At 46.8% G+C, this 27,083-nt stretch overlaps 1 protein-coding gene across 1 annotated transcript in view; it reads left to right on the top strand.

The window, feature by feature from the left end:
• The window catches only part of DDB1 (damage specific DNA binding protein 1), a 1,539,839-nt gene that overhangs the window by 1,287,238 nt on the left and 225,518 nt on the right, over positions 1 to 27,083 (top strand). The window contains exon 24 of the mRNA XM_069623834.1: positions 11,952 to 12,121. Within this exon, the coding sequence (XP_069479935.1) occupies positions 11,952 to 12,121 (170 nt within the window). The remainder of the gene's footprint in view (positions 1 to 11,951; positions 12,122 to 27,083) is intronic.

Raw genomic sequence — 27,083 nt, 5'->3', positions numbered from 1 at the left:
TTTGCTTACAGGACCCCGTGGGAAGCAGGTTGACCCTACATCTGCAAAAATGGTGTTGTTTAAGATGCAATGGCACTACAGTCTGGCTCCTATTCCTAAAAAGGCCTCCAGATTGTCCCATGACTGAGCAGTCCCCTTAGAAACCAGATCCAGTCCTTCTACAGCAGAGTCCTTGCCTAGTGAAGAAAGTGCTGTGGAAAAGGATACCAATAGTGTAACAATACAAAGGTTGGTACACCACCTATTTTCTGGTTCCCAATAAAGACTAAGGACTGCGACCCATCTTGGACCTGCGACACTTGAACAAGTTCCTCATGAAGGACAGATTCAATTCCATCTGGTCACTCTTTCGCATATTGGATGCTGTCACTCGATCTTAAGGAAGCTTACTTTCATGTGACTGTACATTGAAAGCACAGAGTACCTGAGGTTTGTCATTGGCAATTCTTGCTATCAGTTTCGAAAACAGCCTTTTCGGGCTGACCTCCCTGAGCGTCTTCACCAAGTTGATGGCTTGAGTGGCAGCTAATTTAAGGAGCATTGGGATTTACATCTTTCTCCAAGTAGACAATTGGCTGATGAGAGACCTTCTCCCGAGCATGCTCTGGAACATCTCAACAGCACCTGCCACTCTCTCCAGAAATTGGGCTTCTCCCTCAACTTCAAGAAGTCAAAGATGATACCACATCAGAAGCTTCAATTTATAGGAGCGATCCTAGACCCATCCTCAGATAAGTCTTCGCCTCACGAGTTGAAGGCTCAACATATCTTGCAGAAGGTTACAAGATGTACTGGCATTCGACTTTCTAGGGCTGCTGGGCCTCATCCTGTATTTTCCTTGTGCCAGAAGCTGTGGGATGCATTAACCCACTTATGCTCTGCCCTGCGACATCCCTCTGGCCTGGTGATGCCAGAAATAGCAAAATGGCCGCAAAAACCCTTGTGCGCGCCAAAACCTATGAAAATGGTGCTCTACAAAGCACAAAAAGATGGTGGTCAAATCTACAATGCATGTTGTCAGGGGTGGAACCATGATCTCACTCCGGAAACATGTCACTGGGCTGCACAACAAGTAAAAATGGAGCACAGAGGGAAAAGCAGTGCTTGCTGAAAGAAATCCAAAATCTTGCATTTAAATCCTTTTTCTTGGTTGCTGAAACTGCAGAATGCCAGTACAAAACACCCGCAAACATCCAATATTCTTACTGGGTGTCACAATTTACTGAATTCAAGAAATCATTGTGAAATTGCAATATCCTGAAAAGCTGAATTTGTCATTAAAATATCCACAGCCAAAGTGCCTGTCTGTGGGACCTGTCAAAATCTGGGCGCAGTACACTCAGCCGCCTGAATGACTGTTTTCAAAAGCCTGCATTAAAACTGAAAACTTGTGCCACTGAAATCTAAGTGACCTGTTATTGAGAGTAACCTAGGTTGTAACTATTTAAATCCCATGGTTTAGGATCTGGAATCCGTGTTCTAGCTGCTTGTTTTGAAATTGCAAGTTTGTTTTAAACCAAGAAAAATAATGCAACAAAATGACATTGAATTTAAGCTGGACTCAAAGCCACTAAACCATAGTAACACCTTCCCCCACAGGGGCCAGGCACCTCCCTTCTGCTCTCTGCACCAGGAACTCACACGCATGTGATGATTAAGGGGTGGGAGGAGAAGGTTGGCTGCTTTGGGAAGGGGACAATGGACTTCCTCCAACTCAAGGAGATGCTAATTAGGAAGCATTGTAAATGGCCTCTGCCAGAAGGAACTGGGAGGAGATTGCTCCTGAGCTGCAAGAAGAGGAAGGAGGTGGGGACAGACAACCATTTGTTGATTCACAAGGACAAAAAGCACATTTTTTAAAAGACTGATAATTTACTGTGTAAAATTGTAGAGAATATGTAAACCCTGTACTTGGGAATCTAATTTTTGGCTGCACATGACTGCTTAACGCTCCCCTGCCCTTGTTTCGGCCTCAGCCCCATCTCCCGTTCAGCACCATGCGCAGGCTTATCCGTGCGTCAGCATTCAGTCCTTGTTGGGTCCGCCTCCGCTTGGACCCCCCGCGGACGTCCTTGCTTCCGAGAAGGCCTCCTGGGAGTGTGCCAAGTGACTTTCCCCCTTTCCTTCTGGTCCTCCGCCAGCTGCAGTGCTGTTACTCTCCTACCGCCGACGTTCAGTCATACCTCAGGGATGGCCTGAGTTGCTCGGCAGGTCACGCCGCTTTGGGTCAGCTGTGCCCTGTGCTGGAAATGACGTTTGGGACAGTGCAGTAACGGTACTGCGCCCAGTGAGCTCAGTTACTTTTTTCTGCACACTGTTCGCTTATCAGGAGCTTGCACATTGAGCTTTTCGAAGTGATTCGCTATGCCCACTCCGTCAATGGCCTCCGGTTTCATGCCATGCGTTGACTGCGGTAGGCAGATGTCTGTCTCGGTCTGCACAGTGTTTGCTTGTACTGTCCAGGTGAAGACCACGACACCCTGGACTGCAGGTCTCGTCAGTCGATGCACCCAAAGGCCCGTGTCACGGTCGAGGAGGCATGGCGTAGATCGTCATTACAAAGATAGAAATGCTCTGCCTGTTGAGAATGGAAGAAACACTGTAAGAGGTTGCGACGTCTGAGTGAGTCTTCTCAATTGCACTCTTCTTCCTCGAAGAAAAAAAGCTACCGCTCAGAGTTCTCCAGAGCGGTCGGTGCAGGTACCCTTCCCAACCCAATCCTCCACGAAGAAGTAATGAGAATGTTTTGCCTGGAGATGCTTATCTTCGCCAAAGCACATGTGGCGCAGGCAGGGGCGCTACTGATTTCAGCTACAGCACCGATATGTCACACCACGTCCTGCAGGGTTCCCTCGGCGACCCCTCCCGCACACCTACGAGCTCAGGCTTGATCCAAACAGAGCGCGATTCTGCTTGCCGTCGGAAGGCTCCGGCCACGGCGCCTTGGATGTCATTGTTGATGTGGACTCCATGGGAATACATCCCACTTCCCAGTGGTGCTTTTATGTCAAAAATGTACGATGAGGGAGGCGACCGGACCCCTAGGGAAGAGGGGTACTACCCCCCCCCCCCCACCCCCTCACCGCCCTCCCCAGGAGTTCTATGGGAGTGACGACATGCTGGACCTGGCAGCTAACATGCAAGGGGTCAGCGTCTGGGCACTTCCATATAGTTGGACATTCTGCCAGCACCAACACCAGATAAACCTCAAGCTGCTTTGCAGCGCCAGGTGGCAAAGGCAGCCGATAGCCTGGGTGTCTCAGCGCCATCCATGTCCAGAGTGAAATATGAAGACAGAGGCGCTGCTGCCCTTAAATGTGGTGGTGGAGGCTCCAGTGTTTGGAGAAACCTGCCTCTGTTGCCCCAGTAGACTGCTCTGTCAAGGATGCACCATCCTACACCTTTGGACCCAGCTTTCCTCTCCACCCACGCATCACCTAGAAGCCTGGTGGTACAGGTCCCTACGTAGAGCCTGAAGACCTCTACCTTTCCGTTCTTTCCACCAGACAGGGGAAATAAAAGGCAGGAGGCGAGGGGTAAGAAGGTGTTAGCGTCAGTCTAGTGCTGCGAGCTTTGAATGTATCTTGTGCCATGGCAAGGTTCTCCTTCGGCTTCTGGTCGACTCTAGCCGGTGCGGCAGAGCAGGTTCCCGAGAGCGAGATCATGGATGGGTTTCTGTCCCTGGTTTTGGACAGCAAGGAGGGAGTCCCAGCAGATGCTGCAATATGGCCTAGACACAGCAGACTGCATGGCCTGATCCATGGCACCATTCATGGTAAGGATGTCCGGGTTTGCGGCCAATGTCCAGCCCAGGCTGCTAAATATGGCTTTTGATGGTCAGAACTTATCTGGAGCTAAGGATGACAACACCCTCTTGAGTTGAGGCCTTCCTTAAGGGGTTGTCTAGGCTTTTTCCTCCAGTGCATAGGCTGCACCCGGTTTGGGACCTCAATGTGGTTCTTGCAGCTTTGCAGCGCAAGCCCTTCGAGCCAATGGCATCTGTGGACATCCGCTTGGTCACACTAAAGACCGTATTATTGGTGGCTCTCACCTATGCGGGCAGGGTTGGTGAGCTGCAGACATTGTCCTCTTGCAAGTCCCTCACCACTTTCACAACAACAAGGTTATCTTGTGCACTCACCCAAATATCTTGCCCAAGGTGGTCTCTCCATTTCATCTGTATCAGGAGATCTGCCTGCCGGTGTTCTTTCTGTACCCGCATTCAGAAGCAGAGGGGATCCTGCATTCCTTGGAACTCAAGAGGGTCCTCAGGTTTTCTCTCTCTCCATCGGGTGAAATCCTTCAGGAATTCTAAGTAATTGTTTGACTTTTGGGGGCTTCTCCACGACTCGCAGGATTCCAAGGCTTCCATCACTCGTTGGGTGTTTCAGGCCATTTCGTAGACTTACATGGCTATGGGCAGAACGGTTCCTGATAGGATACATGCCCATGCAGTCAGAGCCAAGGCCATGGTAGTCACGTTTCAGATACATGCTTCTTGTGAAGTCATCAGCAAGGCGGATATGTAGGCCACTTTGTCGGCCTTCTGTAAGTACTACTCACTGGATGCAAGCTCCAGGCCCGATGCAGAGTTTGATCAGGTGGTTCTGATTAACCCTTTCGCTTCATCCTTGATATGAGGCAGCTTAACACAGCTCCACCTTTATGTTTCTTGTTCGGTGGAATCACTCACAATGATGGAGGAAAGGGGACGGGGCGTATGAGTAATTAAAGTTCTCCAGCATTGGATCTTTCATGGATTCACATGCTTAGAATATTCCCCGTCGTCAGACTGGGAACCCTCGGTACACATATATATAGTCATTTCCAATAGGAAAAACTTCTGCCCTATCCCCGTCTGCGTCCTCTACGGGGCCGCCCACGTACGCCCCGTTGGACGTGATGGTATATAAGCCCCGCCCCCGCGGGTCCCTTCAGATTTCAACCGTCTCCAAAGATAGTGGGATCTCCTCGTGTATTTTCTTCAAATACTTATCGATTGTTTCTAACTCCTGCGAGTTTGTCTGTTTGGTCCGCTTCTAACTCCTACGAGTTTTGTTAGTTGGTCTGGCAATAATGTCGGGTAAGCCTCTTTTCCGCCCGTGTGCCACGTGCGGTCTAAAGAAGGTTTATGAAGGGGATGGCCATCTTGACTGCATCTACTGCCTTCACCCCCACCACTCGGCGGACCAATGTGATATCTGCAAGGGGTTTTCCCAAAAAACCCTGAAGGACCGGAATCGGCGACTGGTCTCGTGGCTGAACGACGGCGCTGGAGCATACCCTCAGTCGGAGGTAGGATCGGTGCGCAGTATCGCCTCAGCGAAAACATCAGAAGCCTCCCGACGCTCACATCCGTCGGAACCTCCGGCCAAAAAATCACGACCTACGGAGAAGGATCATTCCTCTAAGGCCTCATCGAAAGAATCGACGAAGAAATCATCTTCCTCTTCTTCTTCGTCGAAGAAAGATAAGGACAGGCCAAAATCCTCCTCGAGCGATCAGAAAAGATCAGCTACGAGTAGAGAGGCGGATAAACGCAGGGAGAGCTCCGCGAAGGCGGGACCGCCTAAGCCACCTGCAGGCCCTCCGTCGACGACGACGACGGCGACGATCCAAGTGCCCACTCCGTCACAGTCCCCAGCCTTTCAAACGGGCTCATCGTCGACGACGATTCCCTCGTCGACGGAGTTTCAGGCCTGGAGGCCAGAAGCGTTTCGACATGGGGCTACCCGACACACTGCTACAAGAACAGGCAGTTTCGATCGCCTCCAAAGAAGACGACGGCTTCAGAATAGTGAGCCCGGAAGACCTGGGGCTACGGCCCAGATTTCCTTCTGGTGCAACCTGCTCTCAAGTTTTCACCCAGCCTCCAAACGCCCAGGCTACTCTCTCCATGGAGGTACTTTCCTCCTTACACTCGCTCTTGAAGTCCCTGGACGAAAGGCTCCCACCTGTTCCGACGACTCCCCTCGTCGACGAGCCCGGACCTTCACACCGCCCGACTAGATCGGTCGTGGGCCCAACTGCTCCAACAGTCCAGGAAGAAGGTGAGCTCTCGGACTCCCTCTCTGAACAGGGGTCAGCTTCTGATATCTCCCTCTCGCCGTCGAGAGACCCGTCATGGGTTTCGGATGTGGAGGTGGATCCTCCGAAAAGTCCCATTCACCCATCTCCACCGGATGACATAGGGGCCTTCCATTCCATGATGGAAAAGGCCTGCAAGGAGTTCGGTTTGACCCAACAAGAAGAAAAGAAGGACTGCTTCCTCTTTGACCACATGGGCAAGAATAGGCGTTCCGTTTTTTCGATACCGATACTGGACCACGTATGGAAAGAGGGCGTCCAAACCATGCGGCATCCATTCTCGGAACCTGCGGTCAAAGGCCGCGTAGAGAAAAAATTTAAAGTTCCAGATTCGACGCCAAAATGCCTCTCTGCGCAACCCACGCCTGACTCGGTGGTATCGGCGGCGGCGACGAGAAAGGCAAAGGCCCAGCATAAGTGCTCTACCCCGCCGGACTCCGAAGCTAGACGCCAAGACGCTTTCGGTAAGAAGATCCTGTCAGTGGGAGCGTCAACAGTGAAAGCAGCGAACTCCCTGGCAATCATGGCCAGGTATGACAGGGAGATGTGGCACAGACTGGCACCCATTTTGGACCACCTCCCAGAAGAACACAGAAAATCAGCTATGTCCCTGGTTCGTGAAGGAGAAGAAGCCTCGAACCATGCTATCAATATAGCGGTGGACCTGGCAGACTCGGGGTTCAAACAAATTAACAACGGAGTGGTTCTACGACGCCAGGCCTGGCTCAAGTGCACCAACTTTAGACCCGAGGTGCAATATAAGGTCGTCGACATGCCTTTCGAAGGTGACCACCTGTTTGGCGAAAAGGTGGATGAGGCCTTGAAAGGAATGAAGGAGGACTCTGAGACGGCGCGCTCGCTGGGCTCTCTCCAAAGCGGTAAGCCCTTTCGTTCCTTTCGCCCCTTTAGAGGAGCTACGGGAAACGCACGATTTGCGGGATCCAGGGATAGAGCATTCGGGAGGTCTTCATATCCGTCCCAAGGCTATAGACGCGCCTCACAGTCCTCGACCCGACGCAGAAATTTCCAGGCCTCTAAGAGACGTCCCACTTACTCGTCGTCGACGGGAAAACAAAAAGATCAACAATGACGTTCTAGGAGGGAGAGTGTCAAGTTGCGTCGAGGAATGGGAGTCAATTACGACAGATCGGTGGGTTCTGGACACGGTGAGACTGGGACATTCCCTAAGATTCAAATCCAGACCTCCAAGACGTCCACCCATACGCCTGTCTCAACCACACCTAAGCGTCTTGCGTCGAGAGGTTGCGCTCATGCTAAAAAAAGGCGCCATCGAGTTAGTCCCTGCTTCACAGAGAGGCTTAGGGGTTTACTCACGCTGCTTCGTAGTAAAGAAACCAAACGGGAAGTGGCGCCCCATCCTCGACCTACGGGACCTCAACAAAACCCTGCTGAGTCAAAAGTTCAAGATGCTTACTCTACAGGAGGTAATCAGATCGGTCCAAAAGAACGATTTCCTGGCGTCTCTGGACCTCCAAGATGCGTATTTTCACATTCCGGTGCGCACTCACCACAGGAGGTTCCTGAGGTTCCTAGTCGGCCAAACACACTACCAATTTACTGTGCTCCCTTTCGGCCTGAAGTCCTCCCCAAGAACCTTTACAAAGTGCCTAGCACCCGTAGCAGCCTGGCTGCGGAAGGAAGGGCGTCACGTTTACCCGTACCTCGACGACTGGCTCGTGAGGGGATCCTCCCCAGCGTCGACCAACGACAGCCTATTGACCACCTTGCGACTGCTACAGCGTCTGGGATTTGCAGTGAACTACGAAAAGTCTTCACTAAAGCCCTCGAAGAGCTTGAAGTTCCTAGGTGCTCAATTCGACACCCACACGGGACTAGTGAAACCATCCCTGGAAAGGTTGTTGAAGATCAAACACCTGACAAGCCAACTTCGTTTACAGAGAAGGTTGTCAGTAAGAAAATATGCGGCTCTCCTCGGCTCCATGGCATCGTGCATCCACCTAGTCGCGAACTGCCGGTTGTTCATGAGACCTCTACAGGAGTTCCTATCAGACAGATGGAAGCAGGCCACAGGCCGCTGGTCGGACAAGATAATAGTCGACGACGAACGAGTTATCAAAGCCATCCGATGGTGGAAAGTGGCGCGCAACCTGGACAGAGGGGTCCCCCTGCAGGAGCCGGAATTTCAGAACACCATCATTACAGACGCCTCTCTGTCGGGCTGGGGAGCACACATGTCACGTCACCAAACCCAAGGCAGGTGGTCGTCGACCGAATCTCGCCTACATATCAACGTCCTGGAGCTAAGGGCGGTGAGATGGGCCCTGAAATCTTTCCTCCCACACATCAAGGGGTCAAAAGTAAGAGTGCTCACGGACAATACGACAGCTATGTTCTACCTGATAAAACAGGGTGGCACCAGATCCAGGACCCTCTCGAAGGAAGCTCAAAAGATCTGGCATTGGGCTTTAAAACACCACATCTCCCTAGTGGCATACCACCTACCGGGAGCGAAGAACTTACAGGCGGATTCCCTGAGCAGGACTATGTCACAAATACACGAGTGGGAGCTGGACTCCACTCAACTCGGGGAAATCTTCGAAAGATGGGGGACCCCGTCGATCGATCTCTTCGCCACGGAAAGAAACCGAAAATGTGCTCAGTTCGCGAGCAGATGGCCCCAAACAGGCTCCCTGGGGGAAGCGTTCTCGTTTCCGTGGACAGGCAAGTTCCTCTACGCCTTCCCTCCATTTCCCCTCATACGGAGGACGATCCAGGGGATCCACAGGTACAATTGCCGGGTCATCCTAGTGGCCCCGCGCTGGCCGAGGCAACCATGGTTCTCAGACCTCCTTCATCTGTCGCTGGATCAGCCGATACCATTCAGGAAAGTACCGAACCTCCTGTCCAGGGACGAGGGGACCGTGTGGCACCACAATCCGGACAGCCTGAACTTAACTGCATGGCTCCTGACTTCTCGGAGTTCGGGAACCTAAAAGTCTCGACTGATTGCCGAAGGATTCTGCAGGCGGCCAGAGCCCCGTCCACTAACAAATCATATGTAAGCAAATGGAAAAGGTTCTGTATATGGTGTCAAACACAACAAAATATACAACCTTTGGAAGTAACTCCGGAGCAAATCCTCCCGTATCTTCTTCATCTTGCGGAGAGCGGACTGTCATCATCGTCAATCAAAGTACACCTGGCGGCTGTTTCGAGATTTACCAGAAGAAGACAGTCCCCTCCACTATTCAGTGACAGGCTAGTGAAGCATTTCATGAAGGGTCTGTTTAGAACCTTCCCTCCGGAAAAACGGTTCCCACCGTCGTGGAGTCTGAACACGGTTCTAGCTGCCTTAATGAAGCCTCCCTTTGAGCCAATGTCCTCTTCATCTCTACAATTTCTATCTTGGAAACTCGCGTTCCTAGTTGCCATCACTTCGGCTAGAAGAATGTCGGAACTACAGGCACTGGTCATAGACCCTCCATATCTGAGGTTCTTTAAGGACAAAGTTATTTTATCAACTAACCCTTCATTCATCCCAAAAGTACCGTCGGTCTATCATAAGCACTCGACCCTGGTACTCCCTACTTTCTTTGCATCTCCTTCGTCGACGGCGGAGAAGGCTCTTCACACTCTGGACGTCAAAAGGGCGCTAAAATTTTACCTGCAAAAAACGCAAGATATCAGAGCCACCAGACAGCTATTCGTCGCCTACGGCCCCTCGGCTAGGGGTAAGGCTATCTCCAAACAAGGTCTGGCTCGCTGGGTCTCCTCGGCGATTACCCTGTGTCATTCCAAGGCCGGGAGACCTCTACTACATCGTCCCAGAGCCCATTCCACGAGATCGACATCTTCCTCCGTGGCTCTATGGGCAGGAATTCCGCTGACGGACATCTGCCAGGCGGCGGCATGGTCTGTTCCGCACACGTTTACGCGCCACTACTGCCTGGAAAAGCAGCACGCGGATGAGGTACAAATGGGAAGGGCAGTGCTTCGCCACCTTTTTCAATGAGGTAAGCCAAAGTTTCAAGAAGAATGCTGCCTATTATTATTTGGCCTCAGCTGGTTTTTCAGAGTGTATACATGAATGTGCATAGTTTATTGACCTAAACATAAGTGGTTGGGTAGATATGTGCGCAAGGGGTGCATACTGAGTCATATGACATAGCATTGTATGGCGGAAATCCGTTTCGTATCAGTATAATAAGTTGTTGCTTACATACATGGTGTAAACGGTAGTGTTTGGGGGTGTCTCTACGAATGTAAGTTACATTGCACTCTCACCTCCTTCTTGATGTTACTGCTTTACAATCTATTCTAAGCATGTGAATCCATGAAAGATCCAATGCTGGAGAAGGGAGTAGTTTCTTACCTGTAACTCCATTTCTCCAGCATTGGTATCTTTCATGGATTCACATGCGCCCTCCGGCCTCCCCGGACTGCAATGTGGAAGATTGGTATGTAAGCAAGTTTTCCCCCCGTTATCTTGGAGGGGTCGAAATCTGAAGGGACCCGCGGGGGCGGGGCTTATATACCATCACGTCCAACGGGGCGTACGTGGGCGGCCCCGTAGAGGACGCAGACGGGGATAGGGCAGAAGTTTTTCCTATTGGAAATGACTATATATATGTGTACCGAGGGTTCCCAGTCTGACGACGGGGAATATTCTAAGCATGTGAATCCATGAAAGATACCAATGCTGGAGAAATGGAGTTACAGGTAAGAAACTACTCCCTTACTCACCATTGTGCCCAGAGTACTCCGTCCCCTTTCCTCCATAAATTCCACCCCCCTTCCCCTGCTAGTATGCCAATGGCTAATATGTAATAAGCGTAGCCAGGTATCTAAGCGTTCAAAGGGATCTGCGGTGAGGTGCCGGAGGGGAGGACTTGGTGGGGCATTCCCACGCCCGAGGCAGCGCCCCTGCGAGCTATACTAAATGTTAAGGGGAAGCTCCATTTTTCGCTGCCAAAAGTTCTGGTACCGTCGCCATTTTGGGGTACCCCCACAAGGATGGAGGAAAGGGGACTATGCACTATGAGTACTCTAATCACTGCAGTGAGTAACTTTAATTTTTATCTCGGCATCCCTTTATTCAGATTGATAATGTATTAACTTGCATTCTCGTCGGTCCCAACCAATGCTCGCATTAGGGGAGCGAAGTTTGCTTAGGCTTGGAAAGGTGAGCTCTGACGAAGAAAGTCCACTTATGCTTCGCTTTTGTTAGTCGCCTTCACCTTTGACTTGTTCGTTATTGTGCTCCGACCAGTTTTCCCCAGTAATTTCCATCCTAATCTTAGTGAGGACGTGGCCATTAGCATAGTTTTATGGCAGACTGTTGTACTGGTTCTGGTTTGTGGCAATATGCTATATTACATTGGCTGCACGAGTAGTAGCCGTTTTGGCTCACAAGAAACCTTTTTTCTTGGAGGCTTCCAAAATGGAGTCTCTATTGTTGTGGAATCCAGTATTCCAACAACTGTACTTTTTTGTCCTTGTGTGCGATTGGCTGGAACCCTGAATTGACCATATGGAGGCATTTTCGAATTGGAGCTCAAGCCAGTAGCTCACAAAGGAACTTGTGTGGTTGTCTGTGGCTGCCTGAACTGGGATAGACATTCATTGAGTTTCCCCACACAGATGTATGATAAGGCTTGTCTGGTGTGGCCATAACTGATTGGCTAGATGTCAAGTGTTTGAATGGGTGTGTCAGTGAGGGGATAAGGATTATCCTTTACCTTGTGATTTTGCATAAAATGTCGCTTGCTTGCTTCTGTTGCGTCATTTTGCAGACTCTCCTTACCAGGAGGCCTTGGGTGGTGAATCTGAGTTCTTGTACTTTACTGGTTTCCTGTTTTACTGTACTGTCAATTTCTTTCCAGTGCTGCTACCACTGACGAAGAGCGCCAGCACTTGCAGGAAGTTGGCCTCTTTCACTTGGGCGAGTTTGTGAACGTTTTCTGCCATGGGTCGCTGGTCATGCAGAATCTGGGCGAGTCTTCTACACCCACGCAGGGTTCCGTGCTTTTTGGCACAGTCAATGGGATGATAGGTAAGTTAATCAAAAAACCTTCTTCCACGTGAGAGATAATTAAAGAAGTTTTCTGTAGTGACAATTCCTTGAAGGAACACATACTGTGCTTTATTAGCAACAGAGCCTCCTCTGCTTGAAGAGTTGCTCTGGGAAGCATCAGAGATAACAGGCTTGGTTCATCATGAGTTCTTAAAGTTTAAATCATCTCCTTGGGTGGAGGTCCTGCTGAACATATTTCTTTAATTATATTGCTTATAACCATGAAATGTAAAGGATATATTGCCCAATCTGTGTATTTATTTTTTCCTTTTCATTTCACTTTTGTTATCTTTTATTTTATAAAAAAATAAGGTAACAAAGAGCAACACAATTACTAAAGAAAAAAGTTAATTTCGGGTACGAAGAAGTCACACGTGCATAGTGTACATAAGTTCAATACTTTTCCAATCATATATGTACGGGACAAAAGCAACCCAAGGAACTCTTTACAGTCATTCGGGAGCTGTTGCAACCCTGTTCTGCCCTTACCAAAGTGCCTGGTTCTCAGGTGCTTTGTGATTCACTTGCTGATGATTTTGTCCTAAAGATTGCTAAGATTCGCACTAACATATTGGACCTTAATGTAGCCCAAGTTGTGCCTGTATACCTATGTTGCCATCTCTTCCTAATCCTGTGAAATCTGTACACTCTCTTGTGGGGGAGGTTAAAGTTCTTTATATTGTCAATTCACTCAGATCTGCTTCTCCTTTAGACCCTATTCCACTTCGGGTCTTAATCTATTGGACCTGAGCTGGCTCTGCTGCTTACTAGCGCAGTGAATCATTCTCTGCAGTCTCTGCAGGCCGGCTTTATTCTGGCTTTTTTTATAAACAGGCTGTGGTTTCCCCATTACAAAAAAAAAAAAAAGAAAACTCTGGACCCAGCCATCCCAGCAAATGTTCGACCCATCTAGTTGCTGTCGTTTCTGATTAAGGTTCTGGTAGCCGTAGTGACACTCCAGCTGAGAGACTTTAAGTTGCATGCCATTCTGGATCCATGTAAATCTGTCTTTTTCCCCTTAATGGGCACCCGATCAGTTCTGGTCTGTCATTGATGGATTCACCAACCCTGGGGGGCGACGGGAGACAAGTGCTTGCAATCAACCTAATGGGTTATGCCTGAGCAATTTTTTTTTTAACAGGAAGGGAATGGACCGACAAACCCGACAATTGGTTGAGAGCAGTGATTTTACTCAACAACCGGTGATGTTATAAACAATCTCAAGGAGAGACAGACTCCATCACTACAGACATCCAGATCCTAGCAGATGCTCTTCAAGTTGATGTTTTTCATTTGTTCTTGCTTTTGATTTTTTGATTTTTAGAATGGTGCATCAGAAAACGCACAAAGCTGGATGGAGAAATTCTAACTGTGCCTGCCTTTCCTAAGGGATGTCCGTAGTTTGTGCTGGTGCGCTGCCTGTCTTAGAGGAAAAAGGACAAGAAAGAATGTGATTTTTCAATTTTCACTGCCACTTTATTTATGTTTTTAAACGACCAACTCGTTTATCCTTATTTAGGCTGAAACAGAGTAAGTAAGTATTGAACACCCAGTCAGTTTTAATGGTAATGAATACCTTTATTGGCCTATATTCTAAGTCTCTATACCTGGATACAATCTGCAGGCTAAAATCGATTGGGTGAATGAAAACTGAGCCAGGGGAGGATGACCAGTATATTAATTATGCCTCCCTAATGGTATTGCGTATTATGTGGTGGGTATATCCTGACCATCACTGCGTGAATGTCTATCAATTTCAGTGGTGATTATTAGTGATACCACCTTCTTCAGGACTGTCTTCTTCAAAACTGAAACATCTCTGCATACATATTTGCTGTTTCTTAGTTTGCAACAGCTCTTCTATTGCAACATAAAGTTTTTAATGGTCTCGCCTTCAAATGCTTTGGTAAGTTATATTTTTTAGCCTACTCGGTTCTCTCTGTCCCCCAATTTGTCAGGGCAATAGAGATGTTTGTCTCAAATGGTTTTCTCATGCGTAAGAAGCCTGTGTGCATCGCACTGTCTGTAAGAAGGCTCACTCAAATCCGTTATAATTTCGGATCGAGGACCTTGCCCTTATAGGTGGAGTCGGTGTCCTAATACTGCTGGATCTCTCCACAGCGTTCAACACAGTTGCTATGCTGTTTTTGTGTCTGGGCTTGGTGGAGATAGGAATTGGTGGTTTAGCTCTTGGCTGGCTCCAGTCTTTCCTGTCTGACAGGACAAGTTTTTCTTTTTTTGCCTCCTCTCATCTTACCTGCAGAGTACCCAAAGGGTCGGCTATCTCACACTTGTTGTTTAACATTTACCTGCTCCCTTAGGCCAAATGAATCCACATGCATGGATGCAGGTTTTACTCCTATGTTGGTGATACACAACTTATTTTGCGTAACGACCAGAAACGTGTAGCCACTCGTCTCAAACTGTCTGTATGATATTGGAGATTGGATTGAAAAAAAAAAAGGCTTAAGCTCAATGCCGACAAAACTGTGGTCATGGTCCTGGGGGAGACTCATTAGTGTGTTACGCCTGATCGGCTTACTTCTGGCCTTCTTCCCTGGACTCTCTCCCTGCTCCAGTTCATACTGTAAAGTATCTAGGTATTGAAATCACTTTGCCACTCTCGTCGCCCCCCAGATTGAGGCCAGATGTAGTGCTGCCTATTTTAAACTCATCTCATCAGGAAAATGTGCCAGCCAATTTGGGCGGACTGGTGGTCTCCCCCTCTGTTATAGAGATTTTGGACTACGGTAATGCCACTCTGCTGGCTTAACCTAAACCCCTTCTCCATTGGCTGCAGGTGGTACAAAACCCGGTAGCCGGTTTGGCTATTGTTTGTTTATTATTTGAAGTGCGCACCTAACCCAAGGGTAGCAGGGCACAGAAGCACCAAGAGGATTGTAAAGCTTAGGTTACAGGGAGCCCAATAGATAGTCCTGCTGAGGTTACATTGCTGGAAACATCAAAAACAATGGAAGCCGTTGTGCTTCCTAGATTCGCCCAAACTTGTGCTGTGCTTCGGAATCTGCATTTTCTCCCGATTGACAGCCAAATTCAATTTAAGGCTCTTTGCATGGTCCATCGGGCCTATCATGGGCGAGGTGCCTCCTCCTGTGTCATAAAATCAGGAGATACTGACCTCAGAATCTTTGATCTGCTAGTTATTACCTACTCTGTCCCCAGCTTCCGTAAGTCAACTGTGCTGGGCAGGGCACTTTCGGTTGCTTCCTGCGTTGTGGAACTCTCTCCCTTTGCCACTTCAAACCATTGTTGATCATCACTGCTTTAGAAAAGCTCTGAAAACTTTTTTGTTTAGTCATTAAATTCCTTTTTTTCTTTTTGATTTGCATTCTCTTTTTATCAGTTGTTTGGGTCTTCCTTTCCGAGGTTGTACTTCTAGCACCAGGATGCCTTCGGGCCACAGTAGTGCTTTATAAGCTCATTAACATAACCTAGTTGGCTCCAGGTTGCATAATAGAAAAAGCTTTTCTTTTGAAAGATGCATAAAGCAGTATGTATTATGATACCATGCATGATGGGGTAATTACAGAAATCGGTAAAAAGCATCACAGTGTCATAATATCAAAGGGAGCATACACAGCCCAAAAAGCTTCCCAAATAGAATAAAAGCTCTCTCCATCAACGGAGTACACACTCTTCTGCAGCCATCCACTTATTCGTACGCCTTGACCACATTGCTATTTTGATTAGCTTCCTTGACTTCCAATGCACTACAATGACCTTGACTAACAAGAGGTCAAGTGAGGTACATTTGGATATTACACCCACTTCCTTTTTTTGTGGGACTCTTTGACAGACAGAACGCAGGAATTGGCTTCAGTGACCACTTAGTGACATCCGCCTCGTATCTTGCTATCTCCTTTAATAAAGCAGTCCCCCCAGCTCATTGCAATACCTTGTAGAAACATCTGGCAGGTGATAACTGGCATCTGGGGCACTCGATGTTGTCTCCACGTTTGATGTACGAATTAAAAATAAATTAGCTTAAAACGGGTAATCCTGGACACCTCTCTGCTGTGTTCACACATCAAGCCCCATGCCTTATCCTCCATAGGCGAACGATTGTCGTTTTTTCCCCTTATCCTTGTTTTTTAGTTGTACCTGGTGTGGCTTTTGGAACGTCAACCTATTATGGTGAACAGGGAGACACTGAGGACTAGCCCAACCCAGTCAAGGTAAGGTAGCAGAGCGGCAATCCTTAGTCTCAGGAGGGCTGTGAGAGTTGTCTGGGACAACAAAGAGTCCACACAGAACAATCCCAATAAGTCCAGTAAGACAGGAAACTACAAAAATATACAATGATTTATTATGCCTTTAAAATGCACCCTAAGCAAGTAAAACCTCTAGGTAAATATTGTCACACTTACTATAACACATGTGTATTCACCCGTAGGAGAAGAAAGTAAGCATATGATTTAATAACCAATGTAACACAGGTAAGTACTCGTATGCATGACATTCATTAGAAGACCCTTTAGAATAACCATTGAACTGTTTCCCTAACATTAAGTCAGTCCAGCCCTTGGATGGTTTGAAGCCTTGTTCCCTAAGGTAATCACCGCCAAGGTTATACTTTTATGGTAGGTTTACTAAGAGATTTTATGATGCAGGGGTTACAAAACTCAAAAGGTTAAGTATAGTCGGGTACGTAAACATACACCATCCCAGTCACTAGGATAGGGCAAGGAAAGGATCCTTGACCAGGCCTAAACTGGGTAAAATCAGAAAAGAGTAGTTTATAGTCAGGACCTTACCCCCATTTAACCCTGTAGAGGACAGGGAGGGGAGAAACAAATGTGTTAACTTACCCCCCAGTCCTCCCCCCCCCGGGCTCTATTTTCTCCAGAGACCACGGCTGAGGTTCTGGAATCAGCTGGGACAGTCGTTTGTGCTTGGTCTGGTCGAGGAAGGGTTGCTGGTTCAGGGTTCACTCTTGGACATGGAGTTTAGTTTCGGTCAGTCCCAGTGCTTAGGTATTGGTTCCAGTCATCTTCCATCTGAACACCCAAACAAAGATAAGATGAATACTTCTGCAGAGCCAGCGACCTCGGGGCACTCGAGGGTGCAAAAAAAATGGATTGCAACTGGAGTCCCCACAGTCGGGCAGCAACAGGCTATCTTCAAAGGACAAACAAAGACGCAGGCCCTGCACAGCTTCAATTGTTGCAAGAAGGCTTAAAATGAAGAAGCAGTCTCTTGTGGTACACGCTGAAGATTCTGCAAGGATGCATTGAAAACTGCGACGGCTGCAGAGAGGTAGCCCAGGAGAGAAACAATCAGTCCACTGGTTGGTCGAAGGACACTTCTGAATGATCAGTAGGCGTGGATCCTCAAGCAGAGGTCAAGACTAGTTGTTCCCGATGGTCCAGAGGTTAAAGCACAGACGAAGGTCTTCTTGAGATCTTGACAGAGTAGCAGGGCTTTACCAGGACTTTACTGGAGTTGTTGCTGGTCAGCTGCAGATGAAGTCAGCAGGCTGCTCTTCTTCGTAGATTACTTTGCTCCAACGATGATCTAAAAAATTGCTGCAGGAGTCCTCCTTTTATCCAAGATTGATGGACCTGGGCAAGTTTCCATTCCCAATGTTAAGGATTTGTACCATTCAAACTGGCAGTGGCTATCCAATCATGGGCCCAGCAAAAGGCCTTCAGGCACTTGCATGTTGACGGTCCCAGCCCCCCACATCCAGGCTCATACACAAACTGCCTCTTCTCCTGGGAAAGAGGCATGTTTCCCCAGGACCGGGCATCCCATACATGGCAATTCCAGACCTGAGCGGCCAGGAAGAATCCAAAGAACAATATTGCCAAAGGACAAGCAAAAACCATGTGACAAGGGCATCTTGGAACACTAGCCACTTACAGTAGAAATTTGTGGTTAATGCACAAGTTCATGAGTAAATAGTATAAAGCATGGTAGAAAAGGGTTTTCTGCCACCAGCCCATACTCGGCACATTGTAAATGTAACCAAAAAGCAATTGCAGAAAGTTATAGGGATACAAAGTATCATATCCGCACTTCACAGTGATGTGTGCAATTGTAACAATACAACAAACCTACAAAGAGAAACAGTTTCTCAGTACGAATAGTCGTATGGACAGATCATTTTCCCTATAAGAATGAAAAGAAAAACAAGGAAAGCGAGGCAGAATAGAAGTCGACAGAAAGAAAGCGGCCAAACCATTTCCTAACATATAGCAACATAGTTATTTTACTACTTTTAGGGGTCAGAAATTTGAGGCGCACACATCTTGGGTGTTTTTTCAACATCTGCCATTTTATTGAATTATAAATGTTATCCAACTCCTCACTATACCTACTCTTGACAAGGATTTCCCTGCCTATCAAAGCTAAAGGGAAACACACAAACACACGACGTCTGGCCCTCACATTAAAACACAAATAACAAAAAACAATGTATGGCAATTCATAGTAGCATCAGCATTGATATTCAGTCTGTTTTGGTAACCTGGGTGAACTCCCCTTCCCCAGGTTTCAAGGTAATTCAGTTAAAAAGGGGGAAACCAGGAAATCCGTATTCGGTGAGAACAGGCTCAGTTCAATTCTTAATTCCTTCAATGTTAAAGTAATGTTCTGTTAGCCAAAGTTCCAACAATTGAAAAGCTTTTCTCCTCTCCCTCAAGATGGTATCAATGTTGTTCTCATCCATGATGCTGTGCCACAACCTCCAGTTGCCCAAGCAGAAAGGCCACAGTTCAAAAGAAATACACCTTCTGTAAATGTTAATGGAACACAGCTCTTGGTTACCACTTAGTATGTCTCCTTTTACAAGATTAAGAGTCACAGTAGCTATTTTTGTCAGGATGACTTCACAGCACTTCTACTTCAACGTCTACACAATCTCACCATGAGGGCCTACTCCTTGGTCTCATAATATTCCACCTTCAGTTGTGGTACTGAAGTCTGAAATCCTGGGCCCTTTCTCCTTCCAGGTGATCCTCCCGCAGTACTGGTGGTCCCTCAAGGTCAGGATCTAGAAGAGTCTTCCTTTCCCTGGACACCTTGGAGGACACATCAGGCAGGGGTTTAGTGAGGAATCCATGGGATTCATCACATTAGACCCAGAAAGATCATGCGTAGTCATCACAATCATAGGCTCCACTGGCTGCATTGGAGAGTCTGTTCATGTCTTCCTTGAGGGTGCAGCTACAGATGCAAAATTCAGAAACTGTACTTTCCCTAACATCCAAGTAGAGTCGAAGTCTCTTAATGCGATTCTACCATCATAACGATTTCCTAATGTACTTCCGTTGACGCACCCTAATTAGTTCTACAGGATCATTGCATATGCTGGCAGCACTTGTCGCGTCCGAAGGGTATTATCCAAAAGAAATTATTCCTCTTGGTAAAATGACTTGTAAACAATCAATACAGATATTTGTGTGCTTAAATTAAGATCATCATAACAACTCATGTATTTATCAGTGATAATCTGACTAAATTAGACTCACTCATTAATTGATTTAACATTAAAACTTCAATACAAAAAAATCCCAAAATTAAAAAAGGTACATGTAAAAAAAAAAAATCACTGTGCTCAGTGAACAATCGAGATATCCAGTCACTCTTGTGGGGAATAATCCTCTGGGTTTTAATTTGTTTGTTTGTTTGTTTATTTATTTAGTATAGCGCGCAAAACCCAGAGGTAACAGGGCGCAACAGAGGTCAGGAAGATAGGATTACTTAAAAACTTGGTTACAGAATAAGATAGGCATGAGAAAAAGTGCATTGCATTTACAGTTACATTGTGTGGGATGTGCATATATACATATAGTTGAGCGAAGGCTTACAAATTTACATATTAATACTGTGCGTAGGGGCAGTTCGGTTGCATTTACATATTTACAAATTTAAGGCTGTGCATGGTAGTCAGGTTATAGCACTGGCATGATCAGATTAGATGGCAGGGTTAGTCGTGAGGATCATTGGCCCGCAGCCAAGTGAGGGTGTTTCGCCTGAAGCTATAGTAGGATTGGTCAGTCCTAATGTGGAGTGGGAGGGCGTTCCAGTGTTGGGCTGCCAGGAGAGGGAAGCTGCTGCCGCCGGTTTTCTTTTGTCTGAAATTGGGTACCTGCAGGCAGTAGGAATTGATCGATCTGGTGGGGCGGGTGGACGTTTTTTTCTTTATTCTGGATGCGAGATAGGGGGGGGCTGCGTTGTTTAAGCATTTGTGGGTGAGTGATGCCGTTTTGAGGGAGATGCGGTCATGGATTTTAAGCCATTTGTGTTCTCTTCTTTTGTTGGAGATGTGTTCCTTAGAGGGTAGGTTGAGGGCTGTTCTGAGAGCGTTGTTTTGTAGTGTCTGTAGTTTGTTGGTTATGCATTTGTTGGCTCCTAGGTACATGGCGTTGCAATAATCCAGTCTGGATAGTATTAGGGCGTTGGCTATGATGATGCAGCTAGCTTGGGTGAGGAAGGCTCTACTTGCCCTAATTAGCTTGCATGTGTAGGCGGTGGAGGATGCTAGTGAGTTGACTTGTTTTTTTAGTGACATGGTTGCATCAAGGTGAAAGCCTAGTGTTTTCACTGTTTTGGCCACTGTGATGGTATTGCCATCAATGTTGAAGGCCTTATAGTTGGAACTGAGTTTTTTGAGATTGGTATTGGATCCGAGGAGTAGGATTTCGGTTTTCTCATCATTTAGACATAGACCGTGTGTGGCCATCCATGCCTGAATGATGAGATATATTTTGTTTACCAAGGCCGTATCTGAAGCGTAGTTGCCTGAGAGGGGTATGAGGATCTGGGTGTCATCTGCATAATTGGTATATGAGACACCCAGTCTGTCCAACTTGTCAAATAGGGGCTTGGTAAAGATGTTGTAGAGGGTGGGAGAGACGCAGGAGCCTTGGGGCACCCCACAGGTTATTTTAATGGGGTCTGCTGAGGCTAGGGTGGAGAAGACCCTCATAGTTCGGTTGTCCAGGAATGATTGGATCCAGGCTATGGCCTCTTTCGAGAAGTGGGCTGCTGAGGCCAGGTGTTCGCACAGGACTGCGTGATCCACCAGGTCAAATGCTGCCGACAGATCGAGGAGTAGTAACATGGCAGTGTTCCCTTTGTCGTTAATCTCATTGATCTGGGTTTTAAGATCGATTAAGGCTGTCTCGGTGCCGTGCTTCGGTCTGAAGCCTGATTGGTGGGTGCCTAGTAGTTTGTGAGTTTCAAGATATTGCTGAATCTGCAGGTATGCTACTCTATCTATTATCTTTAACAGGAATGGCACCGTGGTGATGGGCCTGTAATTGGTGGGAATGGCGGGGTCTAGGGTTTGCTTCTTGAGGAGAGGCAGGACCCAAGATTCTTTGAGGTTGCTTGGTATGGTGTTGGAGGAGAAGGATGCGTTGATCGGCTTGGTTATGAAGGGGGCTAGATCCCTAGCAGCATCCTTGATTATTTGGGGAGGGCAGTTGTCGCCTTTGCAGTTAGATGGTTTAAGTGAGGCTATAATTTTTTCTGTTTCTGGGATAGATATTTTGGTAAATCTGAAGAGATTATGGCCTGGACGGTTGGCTGTTTTGTCGTGGTTGCTGGGAGATGCTTCATTGGTGGTGAGAGAGTCTTTTTTCAGAGCGATTTTGGTTTGGAGACTTTTGATTTTATTAGTTAGGGCGTTTTGGACGCTGGTGCACCATGCTTTATCCTTAATTATATTGTCTGGTGGGGGTATAGGGGATTCTAATTCCCTTAGTATAGCAAATAGTTCTCTGGTGTTGGAGCTCGATTTTTCGATTCTTTCATTGAATAGTTTCTTTTTTGTGAGTAGAATTTCTTTTTTGTAATTGTTTGCACAAAGTTTGAGTTGTGATTTGTTCTCTTCTGTAGGGGAGTTGTGCCATTGGCTTTCAAGTTTCCTTTTGTGCAGTCTAAGTTCTTTCAGATGTGGGGTGAACCAGGTGTTCAGGTGGGCTTGCTGTTTGCTTTTTTGCAGTTTTAGAGGGGCAATGATGTCTAGTCCTTTTTTTATGGTATTGTTATAGTTTTCTACTAGGAGTTCTGGTTTTAGATTATCGGGGAGAGCATTGAGGGTTGGCAGTAGTAGTGGTAGGAGGTTGTCAGGGGTTATGTTTTTTTTTGCTCTAGTGGGTAGTGGTGGTGCCATGATTTTTCCTTTGTTGACTTCTCTATTGAGAGATAAGGTGAAGTCAATGAGGTAATGGTCTGTCCAGTGCTGGGGAGTGGTTTTGGTAATGATGGTGTCGCAGTTTAGAGTGGCGATCCAGTCCAAGGTCCTACCTTTATTATGGGTGGGGGTGAGCACTCTTTGGATTAGGCCGTGTTCATCTAGCATGTTAGCTATGGCTTGTGCTGATTTGTCGTCAGGGTCGTTTAGTCCTAGATTCAAGTCGCCTAGTAGTAATATTTGGGTGGTGTCTTTTGTGTTGTTGGCTAGGAGGCTGGATAGGTCTGCTTCGAATGAGCCAATGGGGCCGGGTGGCCTATATATTAGAAGGATGGTTAAGGTGCGACAGTTGGAAATGGGTAGTTTGGCTACTAGGAGTTCGCAGGATTTGAGAGGTGTTTGGGGCAGTGGTCTTAGCTCGAGGTTTGTTTTAGCTATGATGGCTAGGCCGCCTCCTCTGTTGTTGGGTCTGTCCATTCTGATTATTTGGTAATTTTCTGGAATGGCTATTGAGAGTGCTGGGCCTGCTGCTTCGTGCAGCCATGATTCAGTGATAGCTAGGAGGTCGAGGTTGTTTGAGGATAAGGTGTCTGCTATTTCTGTGGCGTGGGCCATTATCGATCTGGCGTTGATCAAAGCTCCGGATATAGTGGTAGTGTTGGGTGTATCCTGGATTGTTATAGGGATGAGTTTGGGTTGGGTGGGGTTGTGGCAGGGTGTGATGTGGCTCGGGTGGATTTTGGTGTGTTGCAGGGTGGGTCTCTTGTTGTGGTAGATGGGCTCGTAGAGACGGGGTAGTCTGGCTCGTAGTCTAGTGTTTCTTTCTAGGGTTGGACAGGGTGCATTATCTGCAGGGTACATGGTTATGGTGGCAATGACGATGGTAAGGTGTAATATATGTATGAGGAGATACAGTAGGGTGGCTGTTTGGCTCTTGCTAAGGTACATTGTACGGTTTGGCATATGTAGATAGACAGGGGGTTTACCTGAGTTCACAACTCAGGCTAAGAATGGCATGTGCAAGTAGATGCAAGTAGGCAAGGGGTTCACCTAAGAACAGTAATCACATTTAGGCTAAAAATGGCATGTGCAGGTAGATGCAAGTAGGCAAGGGGTTTACCTAAGAACAGTAATCACATTTAGGCTAAAAATGGCATGTGCAGGTAGATGCAAGTAGGCAAGGGGTTCACCTAAGAACAGTAATCACATTTAGGCTAAAAATGGCATGTGCAAGTAGATGCAAGTAGGCAAGGGGTTTACCTAAGAACAGTAATCACATTTAGGCTAAAAATGGCATGTGCAAGTAGATGCAAGTAGGCAAGGGGTTCACCTAAGAACAGTAATCACATTTAGGCTAAAAATGGCATGTGCAGGTAGATGCAAGTAGGCAAGGGGTTTACCTAAGAACAGTAATCACATTTAGGCTAAAAATGGCATGTGCAAGTAGATGCAAGTAGGCAAGGGGTTCACCTAAGAACAGTAATCACATTTAGGCTGAAAATGACATGTGCAGGAAGATGCAAGTACGCAAGGGGTTCACCTAAATTTGGTAATCATATTTGGGCTAGAAATGGCTGCAGACATATAAATAACTCTGCAAGTTGGACCAGTTAGTAGAAAAAGACTACCACATGGGCGGGGGGGCGCACCACTGTATTGTGGGTTTCGAATAATACCAAGAAGGATCTGTGGTGTATGAGTAAACATGTATTCGTGTCTACTGTACTTGCTTCTTGAGTACTATAGAATGATAGCTGTTCAGTAAATGAGATCGCTCCAATCACACATTAAGAAATGCATACAATTTGTTTGGCGTTAGAGAATGTCAGAGTTTCCGCAGCTGGTGATTGTTACCGCTTCTGTCGTTAGAAAATCAACAATTACAAATGTAGGTGTATCGCTTCAATTATTTTTTTTTAAGAGCTTAGCCATCTTATGTAGTTAAGCATTACTCACCAAGACAGTTCAGTTAAGCTGACAGGTACCATGGTGCTGTGCATGGCCAATGTACCATGCATGTTTAGAATCATTATAGTGCGGCTGAGGGCGTCTCCAGCTTCTGATAGTGAGAGATCCTGGAGTTGAAAGGGCAGAGATCCAGGCCCCTGGCTCCTTCGGCTCCGAACAGGCACCCAACAGGCCTTAGAGTGGCCTTTGAGCTGGCCGCCGGCGTGATCCGCCTGCCGGCGGTTACAGCTGATGTTAATGAGGCTCAGCCTCGGTTTCAGGCCGCGCTGCGCCCGGCATGGGCGAGTCAGGCGGCGTGTGGGGACAGGGTCAGGCAGGCCCTGTCCGTGTTCCTCCCCGCTTGTCGCGTGGTTCCTCTGCTGGGCTGGGGTGCTGGGGGGGCTCCTGCCCTCGCCCCACGATGAGGAAGAGTGGAGTGAGGGGGTGAGCAGGCACCCAACAGGCCTTACATTCAAAAAGATCAAAAAAATATATTAATGTAATTTCAAAAAAGTGAAATAATACTTGAACATATAATACAACGCTGTCAAGCTTTTTGTTCAAAAAATGTAATTTTACACACATCTTGTATTGAACCCCTGTAAAAGGGAATCTGAATCTCACAAAATGTTGATCAAAAAATCGAATCACTTTTTTTACAGACCATATTACAATATGATGTGTATGAGCAGTTCAACATCTAACAAGATGGTTCTTATTCAAATTTCTCCCATAACCCTACATGTTTTGGGACCAATTGTTCCGCCATCCAGGTGGGATTATTGTCTTTTTAAAGTTTGTCTTCATAAAGCAATCTAATGAACAGAACGGAAACAGCCCATTTAGAATAATCTACCAATAAATAAGAAAGTGAAAAAATATATATGTTTCCACTGACTTGTAACCTCATGTAATATAAACCGCCATAAAGGAACTAAAAGCAAAAATAATTCAATCTGCTCAAACTAACCTGCCAGCTATTGTCAAGAAATTAACACGGTTCAATTGTGCAGAAATGCGGATTAGCACTAACTTTCTTCTTCATACAAACACTCCAATGTGAGGAAGCCGGAAACAAATTTGGAAACCCTTGCTTGTTAATCAGACTTCTATTGCTTGAACAAGAATGTAGTCTTCTACAGAATTTGCTCATCCAAATACAAAAGTAGCACTTAGCAAAAATAGTCCCAATGACTGTTTAATACATTGCCACTGTTCCTTAAATCCACCACAACAAATTCGACCAATATCTGAAAAAATTCAAGCATTTCCAACATGATCTAAAAGTCCTCCTAATAGAAAAGGCTAGATGGTATATTCAAGCTGTACTATAATTTACCTGAAGCAACTCTTGCATACTGCTGGAGTCCGGAAACGTCTGTTTGCACTGCAGGAGGAAGCACGGTCTTTGTGCAACAAGGGATATTGGTGCCTACAGAATCCCCATACAGTACAGCTGTGTATCCGATTAAAAGGGCAGCAGGGGCTTTGTGGAGATTTATTCAGGATTTACACCCCATGAACAATATTGTTGAGGCAGAATTCCCATTGGTGCCAAGTCCAGCTGTGATATTGTGTAAAATCCCATCCAAAGCCAAATAGTTTACTGAGATTGATTTAAAGAATGCTTTCTTTTCAATCCCCTTGCATGAAGAGTCACAGTATTCGGCCTTGTTCACTTAGCGCAGAATCAAGTTGAAACATATTTTTTACCCCAGGGGTACTGTGAATCACCATAGGTCTTCGAAGTGCTGCAGGTGGACTTAGGGAATATATAGCTTGACAGTACAGTCATCCAATATGCTGATGACATATTGGTGTGTAGAGCCCTAGAAGAAGAATACAGGAAAGACTCAGTGAAACTAATGACAGTTGGCAGAGAAGAGAAAATGGAAGGAAGGAAGGAACTCTATTACAATGAAGATGACGGCTGTCCTCGCACAGAAAAGTACCAAGGGGCACAAACCATTTGCATTCTGGGGTGGAATATTAAATCTAGTAATGAGGCTATTACCCATGTGAACAAGCATTGGGTGTAGCAACCAGCGTAACAATGGGGTGCCCACTCACGCTATACATTGAGGATACTTTATTTGGCATCCTTGAAAAGCACAAAAGTACATGAACTACCCACAGAGCATCAGGCTACTAGGTAATCATCAAATCCATCGATCAAAATTGTCAGGTGTTGAGTGGTAATCCAGCCAGGTTCATAGCAGAACGAGTGAAGGCGGGAGGTTATGTTCATGATGGCTCCAACTACAATAAGTATCCAGATGAGATACCCCATGTCAAAGAAAATGCCCTTGGAGGGGGGATAATGCTCTTCATTGACAGGTCTTTGTCAATAGCCCAGAGCACGGGTGGAAGACGGTGCCACAGCAGTGGTGAAGGCAGGAGAGAGTGGCAGCTTTGAAACAGTGACAAGTGCGAGATTGACAGATTATTTCTCAGCACAAGTGTCAGAATTGGTAGCGTTGATATTTGCGCTTGAAACGCATGAAGATGAGGCGGTAACTGTGTATTCCAACTCAGCCTCTGTGACATCAACTGTACACGCAGGACTGTCATGAGTGCAGCATGTGCCGTTATTAGACAGGCTCATAGAAGCGTGTATGCGCCCATCAGCTATTGCCATGGTAAAGTGTGCAGTGCACACCAGATGTGTGGATTTGATTTCTCGCTGCAAAGACACTGCAGAACTACAAGAAAAAAGAGTAGAATACTTCCCATAAGTATCTGACATTGTGACTGTACCGAACGAATATACACGTGCATGCAACATGGTGATGTAGGAAGGCTTTAATGCGTTACCCATAGCACAAATTA

Source organism: Ambystoma mexicanum, chromosome 11 (genome assembly GCF_040938575.1).
Source record: "Ambystoma mexicanum isolate Mex_15411 chromosome 11, UKY_AmexF1_1, whole genome shotgun sequence".
Taxonomy (NCBI): domain Eukaryota; kingdom Metazoa; phylum Chordata; class Amphibia; order Caudata; family Ambystomatidae; genus Ambystoma; species Ambystoma mexicanum.
The sequence above is the reverse complement of the archived record's forward strand: the minus strand, read 5'-3'. Positions and strand labels throughout refer to the sequence as shown.